At 28.1% G+C, this 8,395-nt stretch overlaps 1 protein-coding gene across 1 annotated transcript; it reads left to right on the top strand.

Moving 5' to 3' along the window:
* The first annotated feature begins 5,433 nt into the window (after positions 1-5,433).
* LOC114287562 (auxin-binding protein ABP19a) lies at positions 5,434-6,329 on the top strand. The gene has a single exon (XM_028230945.2). The coding sequence runs from the start codon at positions 5,499-5,501 to the stop codon at positions 6,141-6,143; it is 645 nt and encodes a 214-aa protein (XP_028086746.1). The 5' UTR covers positions 5,434-5,498; the 3' UTR covers positions 6,144-6,329.
* Positions 6,330-8,395: the final 2,066 nt, after the last annotated feature.

Below are 8,395 nucleotides of genomic sequence, written 5' to 3'. Positions count from 1 at the left end.
ACAAAAAATATTTCACGTAAATTTTTTACGATTGATTTCAGGAAGCATCAAAAAAAAAATATTATCTATAACTAGTGTATCATGGACAATACCAAAAAAAAATGGATGTAAGCCTTAAAATAAATTATATAATGATAAATTATTTTTTGATACAAAATTTGATTAAAAATTCAATATAATGGTAATACCATGTCATCATTGGTATGTAATATCACCCACTAATGATAAATAAATGCATAAAAAGTGAACCTCACATGTCAAATGTAACTAACAATCTAATAAATTTCATATCTTTATACTGAGATTACTTATACTTGCATATCACTAATAATGATATCATCGTTACATTCAAAAAATTTCATAGCTAATATAGTTTATTTATAATAGTCTCTTCATTTTCAATCAAAACAACCATTATTGTTTTCATAATTTTTAAAATGTCATTGACATTTCACTCTAATAATATTTTTGTAATTTTTTATTTAAATTTTTTTTATGTTTGCAAAAAAAAAAAAAAAAAAAATCCAAAATCCAGGGGGGCACGTGACCCCCTGGTCACATGCTGCCTCCGCCCCTGCCTACATGAGACCTACATAGTGTGAGTTCTACATCCATATGAAACATTTTGTAAAAATTTTAGTAAAATTTTTAAAATCTATGACATTATTCTTGAGTTTTTTCCCCTATGAATATAGATTGCATGCACCTTTCTCTCTTTCCTTAAATTCTGATTAGTTTATAATATCAATTTTACTAATATAGGCAATCTCATAAAATGTACAATGACAACAAAGAAAGGGGAAAAAAAAAAAAAATAGAAAAGAGCATGTGATCTTGATTCTGATTTAAGAGCTGGAACACTAGTTTAAAAAAAAAAAAAAATGTATGTATATATTTCTTGGATTCAAGTGTTACCCTATCATTGATGCGACTCAATTGGCTTCAAAGTAATTGGAATTTTTTTAATCATAGGAGAGCAAAACAGTAAAATGAGTTTGTTGAAATCAACATTGTTGAATTTAATTTGAAAAAACCCATGTTCAATTATAAACAGCCCAAGGAAGGCTCAAACCCACATTTATTGAAAATGGCCCAAAAATCAAAACCTAGTGCTTTGTTTGTTTTGACATGTTTTTAATATTCAAATTAGAGCTTAACTCAAATTTCTCTTCATTTGTATGTTTAATATCATACATATATAATTTTTTTATCTGCTTTTTTTGCCTAGTAAAAAAAATATAATAAGAAATCCATTTATATATAATATTACTAAATATTTAATAAATTGGACATTTTTAAACTAAACAGAATTTTGCATTTTTTTTTTTTTGGTGAAAATTTTGATCGAAATGACAAAAAATTGATTCATATAATTGACTCAAGTTCATTATTAGGACACAAAGTTTGAATTGATTTAGGTTTTGAGGATAGGGATTTGGGCTGTAGCTCAAGTGATCACGACATGTATTTTGGTGTTAGAGAGTTAAGTTCTTAGGTTTAAGTCAATATAGCATTATCAACCTAAAGTATTAATCTAACACTACTAAATTATTACAACCTACAATAGTGTGTGAAAAAAAAAAAAAAAAAAAAATTGTGATAAAAAAATTATGTATTTAAATTTGATCATACATATGATTATTAAAATTTATTTAAGTATATAAAAAAAAGTTTATCATAAATATTTAAAAAAAAAACTAAAATAATTCAAACTGAAGTACTAAATAGAAAGTGAACAAATTGTATACTTAAACATCACCATTGTCATATTTTTAACTACAAAATTGCTAATCAAACCTACATGATTCAACTTATTAACTAATCATTTTTAATTGATTAAATTATTAATACACTCAATCTTTCTTGTGACATAGTTAACCGAGGTAAAATTCAATCAATTTTAAATTTAAAAAGTTTCTTTTTTTCCAGAAACAAATATATATAACTAGTATAATCAATCGTGTTCTATAAGAAATTCATGTATTTGATAAACAACCATCCATTAATTTAAAATAATTCCCCATATCAATTGCCTTTTTAGTTTTTGCCAATAAAAATAGTAATCTATTTGTTTTAAATAATTCACCACATCAACTAATTATTAGTTTTAAATTTTCACCAAAATTGATTGGAGCTTTTGAAATTCAGGTGGATTTTTTTTTTTTTTTTTTTTTTGGGACTAGTATGATAGCTAAAAAAATTGTGGCCTTTTTTTTATTCAATTTTTTGGGACTCAAAGTGCTGGCTCTGGGCCAAAGCCTTTGTTGGCTCAAACTTGACTTATTTTCCTAATAAACTAATCTCAAACAAGTTTTTAACAAGCCTAAGTTATTCAAATTAGGCTTAAAAATTTAATGAGAATTGTTATTTATCACCACATTTACTTCACACATTTACTTTACTTCCTATGTGTATTTATGAAATAAATGTTATAGGTATATGGGGAGTCCATCATTCTAAAAAGGATCCAGTGTCACTGTTGTATATAAAGCACAACGGTGACTACTGTACGACTCATTTTAGTCCTATTTTGAAGATTTGAATCGTTCAAATTTTTGAAAATATTGAGAACAATATACCTGTAAAAAATTAAGTTGATCGGATATCAATAACCTTTTTATCAAATCGCATTATATTTAGTTTGATATATACATTTTTTATTTTATTTTATATAAAGATGTAATTTGATAAACAAATTATTGATATCCAATTAACTTGATTTTTAAAGATACATTGTTCTCAATATTTCCTAAAATTTAAATGGTTTAAATCATCAAAATAAGACTCAAAATAAATCTCACGAGCCGCACAACAGTGACACTGCATCCTATTTAGAAGGATAAATCGCAGTAGTAATCCCTCTAATTTGTCTATTATGTAAATTTGAACCTTATAATTTTAATTGTATCAATTTCATACTTAAATTTTTTATATTGTATTAATTTATAAATTTTTATCTAAATTCATAAATCAAACAGATGGATGGATTTAGCCAGCAATCAACTGAATCACCTTGGCAAGAAGGGAATTCATGAAGGCCACTCATTTTCTTACTGGACAGCAAGACTTGCATAGATAACCTTTTGGGGCTTCTTCTAGCTGTCAAAAACTGTCTTCTTATGCTCTTCCTTTTCTCACTTCCCATGTGCTCTGGACCAGAATCTTCGTTATGGCTGCAAATGAACCGAGTCAAGTCAAGTTTTGTTAAGTTGAAACTCGGCTCGTTTACTTATCGAGCTTGTTTATTGAGCTCGAGTTCGGCTTGATAAGAAACTAGGTTTGAACTCGGCTCGGCTCGACTCGTTAATATTAATAAAACTCGAGTTCAGAACGATAATTTTTTTAATATTATTTATATTATTTAAATAAAAAGTATTATTTATATTATTTAATATATAAATAATATATTTATACTATTATTTAATATATAATTAATATATTTATAATATAATTTAAATAAAGATAAATGAGGCGAACTTGACGAGTCGAACTTATGCGAGTTCGAGCTCGTCTCGTTTACTAAACGAACCGAGCCGAGTCGAGCTTGTTCATGAACAGTTCGATTCATTTGCAACCCTAATCTTCATACTGTGCTTTACCCCCTGGCAGTTTCTTAGCTCTTAGCATTCACCAGCAACAAGTTCATCAAGTCAATGACAATAGTTGTCAAGCACCAAAATTTGAGTTTAGTAAAACAAATAGAGCTAAATCAAGTTGCTCAAGTTTTACTTGTGTTCACTTTATTAATAGGTCATATAAAATTGATTTATTATGTAAACATGTAAAGTTAGAATATATTTTAAAACTCGTTAAAATTTTAAATTAAGTTTAGAATAATTTATTACTTGACTCTACTCCAGCTCAGCTCATGATTATAAAACTCGTTTGAAATCAATTTTGAGGAATAAATTATAATTAAGTTTAGATAAATTTTAAAACTTGTTAAATTTTTGATGATACTACTCGTCTCGACTTAACTTGTGAACTGTGTTACATTAGGAATATCATGGTATGTCACCTCTCTAAAGGAATATGGATGAATTAAATGCTCCCAATAGCACAAATGTTTGTGTTGATGTTTAAGTTTGATCTCATGTATATGCTCTCTATCTTTTGGCAATTCTAGAATCTAATTTAGTTATTATTAGGATAGTTTTTTTTTTTTTTTTTTGTTTACTTTCTTGATTTTGTCATTGTTTGAAATCATGTGGTAAATATACATGGTGTGCCCTCATAGTATACATGGTGTGACCTAATTTTGAAGGCTACATGGTACACATGGTTCATTCACACATGGCCTAATCAAAAGGGACACATGGTCTTGGAAATTATGAGGGACACATAGTTTTAGACATGTAGTACATGTAGTGTGGCCTAACCATGAGGTACACATAATCTTGCCATATATGCCTATATAAGGGCTCATGCTCAACATTATGAAGACACAAAAACATAAGCTAAGATCTTCTCTTTCTATTCATTTATCTTGAGGTTACCATTTAAAAACCTAGAAATTTGAGTGTGGATAAATATTAAGAAACTTTAATAACTTTTCAATTGACGGAAATTTTCCTGAAGAGCTCATAATTAAAACATGTGATCCAAAGTATTTCCGTATCAAATAATATGATTACCCGTATTTTTCCTTCAGTCATGAACTTGTTACGGTCAATGGTTTGGATTTTAATCATGAGGATTGGGATTTTGAGGTTTGTACCGAAAAAACATATACCTAAAACTATATGTGCAATCCAAATTCATTCCTCGCCATATACTAATCAACTTGCGCTCGTTCTTGTCATTGTTAGTCTAGATGTCAAGATTGCGAAAGAAATACTTACCACATAAAAAATAAAAATAAAAACAAAAAGATTGTCAAGAGCTAGTGGCTCCTCCACTTTATGAAATATTCCCAACAAAAAGTGGCTTCTTCGTTTTTTCGTCCCATTCAAGAAGAATGGCTAATAATTCTAACATCATTGCTATTTATGTTTAAAAATTAGATTTAATTTTTAAATTTAATAATATAACAATCAATTAGAATATTTAAAATAAAATTATTTTTTATATTTTTCATAATTATCAACTAATCATATCACTTACACATCATTAGACTTAGAAAATAAATATAAAAAGTATATTTATATATCATTTTTCTAACAATAATAATTTTGTTTTAAATACAAAAATCGATTACCGAATCAAATATAAAAATACACTTGAATATATAAAATTTTACAAAAATTATTAAGGTCCATTTTTTAAAGTTTATCAATTGATATATACATTTTATCTCTAGTCACATTTTATATTCCATTTCCGTTTTCGTCAATTCCAACACAAAGCTTGTGGTTCTCATTCATTCAATTCACTATGCAAGGACCTTACCTTCAAGTGGGCACCATAACCATTTAGGTACCACCTCACCTCTCAACATTCCATATAAACCCTATCCAAACCCTTTAGCCAAAAATGAGCCTCACACACCAAACCAATTCATGCTAGCAAAAATGCTCCACACTCTCTTCTTCTTCCTCTTTTCTCTCCTCCTCTCCTCCTGTCATGCTTCTGTCCTCGACTTCTGCGTTGCGGACCCAAAGCTTCCCCAAGGCCCTGCAGGCTACTCCTGCAAAAAGCCTGCCAAAGTCACCGTCGATGATTTCGTGTTCACCGGCCTAGGCATGGCCGCGAACACTTCAAACATCATCAAAGCCGCTGTGACTCCAGCATTCGATGCCCAGTTTCCTGGGGTGAATGGCCTCGGTCTGTCCATTGCCCGACTAGACCTAGCACCGGGCGGTGTGATACCGATGCACACTCACCCCGGAGCATCTGAACTCTTGCTTGTCGTGCAAGGGTTCATCGTTGCGGGGTTCGTGGATTCAAGTAATGCGGTTTATGTTAAGAAGCTTAAAAAGGGTGATGTTATGGTGTTCCCTCAAGGGTTGTTGCATTTTCAAGTGAATGGTGGTGGCATACCAGCCATTGCTTTTCCTACCTTCGGTAGCCCCAATCCCGGCCTCCAAATCCTCGATTTCGCGTTGTTTGCAAACAACTTGCCATCGCCATTGGTGGAGAAGACAACATTTCTTGATGATGCTGAGGTGAAGAAGCTCAAGGCTGTTCTTGGTGGTACTGGCTAATTAATGCAATCAAACATCTGTTTGTCATTCTTGTTTTCCATTTTTTTTTATTTTTATTTTTATTGCTGTGTTTTTTGGAACTGTTTCTTCTTGAACCCCATTCTTTTACGTGTGACTTTGACTTTGCCTCATGTATCATAATTCTTGTGACCAATGGGAATTTTGTACGTGTGTTTGGTTTTTCAATCTTTAAAAATTGCAATAGAACTGTTTTCTTTGCTTTACAATGTTGTCTAAGAGGTGCATGTATACATGCTTATAAGCTATGAATTAGGATATTTTGAAAAATATGGCATATTCGTATTGGGTATTTATCAGTGTATCATACTTTGTATCGTATTTCAGTTAAAATAATATTTTCTTCTACTATAGAGATAAAATTCTTTTTACTAGACTTCTTTTTTTATTTTTAGTTTTTGTACTTAGTATGATTTTAAAATTAAGCTATGGATTGTAAGTTATTTAATATAATGACATTAAATTTTAATTTATATATTTATTTTTTGCATTAAATGATAATTGTAGGTTAGATCTTAACAAGTTAAACCATTTAATCAATTTTTGAATAATTCCAAATTAAAAATAAATATTTTTTTACAAACGTATCAAGTTGTATCCGTACTCTACTTTTTTGAGATTTTAGCGTATCGACGTACTCGTATCATATCAGTACTAATACTCATACCCGTACCCGTACTTCAACTTATAAGGCATTCACAATTTTACATCTTAATTTTTTTTGACAATTTGATGATTTGAAAAATTACCAATGAAAAATTGAATTATATTAAGTTGAAATGGATGTAATTAATGGTTTAAAAATAAATAATTTAGAGACTCATTAATACAAAGGAAAACCATGGAATAAGCATATAAGTGTAACCTAAGCATAGATTATTACTGAATACTTTTTTTCTTTTCTCCTCTTTTTTTTTTTTTTTTTTTTTTTTTTTTTTTTGCCTATTAGACAAAAGCTATGAGCACACAGTTTGTATGTGATGCACAGAGGAGGTGACAAAAATAACAAAAATTCATAGCAAAAAACCTCTCTCATAAATTTGTGTGGCTGTTTGTATGTCAAGCATAGCCAGTTGGCTTTTTGTAATTTATCTTTTCTTTATATATACTAGTTACTACAAGCATGTACAATTTAAATAAATAAAAACAAAATAAAAAAAAAAATTATTGCCTCTTGTGTGTTACTTTAGTGGTAATAAAAGTGTTCTATCTCAACTTTAAAGTGCTAAATTGGAGACTCAATTAATGCTTTCGGACACCATCAGATAATATTCACTTTACATATATAATATAAATAAATATATTTATAAAACTTTACGTGAATAGATATAATATATACTTGCACATTTAAGATTTATCCAAAATATATTGCGCAATGCAAATCCTTTCGTTGAAATTGAAAATTTTATTTTAGATATATTGAACCACACATTCTCATGATGACCTATCACTTTCGGCTAAAGACAGCAATGCCTCCAGTTGAAGCCATGCCCATCTCACTAAGGTGTTAATTACTTTAACACTCTGTTAATTATTAATAAATATTAATGTATTTTTTATATTTTTGAATTCGTATATTTTGAATTTTTCAACTATAAAAATATATTGTTTGGTTTCAATTTTTTTAAAATTGAATTTTTTGTTTTTCATATTTTTTTTAGTAATTTTTTATTTTAAGTACATTTTTTACTTTTTAGATACACTTAACTTAGATATACCTAAAAATTAATTTTTTTTAAAAAAAATCAATAATATACAATAATATAAAAATATACTGAATTTTTTTAATTTTTGTATTTAGTAAATTTTTTTTAAAAAATTCAAAAATATTATATATTTTAATTATATTTATATTAAGTATATGTACAAAGTAAAAAAAAAAATCATAAAATATTAAAAAAATCAATAAAAATTAAAAAAAAATACGAAAAACAAAAAATTCAATTTTTAAAAAATTGAATCTAAAAAATTAGAACCAAATAAGGTGATATTTTTTCCTCTTTTAGAAGAAAGACATTTGTAGAGTTTTGATAGTTGAGAAGATTAAAATGTACCAATTATAAGAAGGATAAGTTGATAGACACTGATAATTTTAAAAAAAATTGGTGTAATTAATCTTTGTTTTAAGAATAATGCTATATATATCAATTGGTGTATTAAGAGATAATGCGTCATAACTTTAGAGGTTTTGGATATTTATAATTTGTATAATGGATAGGATTAATAATAATACC

The sequence above is a fragment of the Camellia sinensis genome, chromosome 15, assembly GCF_055761805.1.
Source record: "Camellia sinensis isolate YWXY chromosome 15, ASM5576180v1, whole genome shotgun sequence".
Taxonomy (NCBI): Eukaryota; Viridiplantae; Streptophyta; class Magnoliopsida; order Ericales; family Theaceae; genus Camellia; species Camellia sinensis.
Note: the sequence above shows the minus strand (reverse complement) of the source record. Positions and strands in the feature narration are given on the sequence as shown.

Excerpts from the sequence above, each read along its gene's own strand:
- LOC114287562 (XM_028230945.2), top strand. The coding sequence starts at position 5,499 with ATGCTAGCAAAAATGCTCCACACTCTCTTCTTCTTCCTCTTTTCTCTC.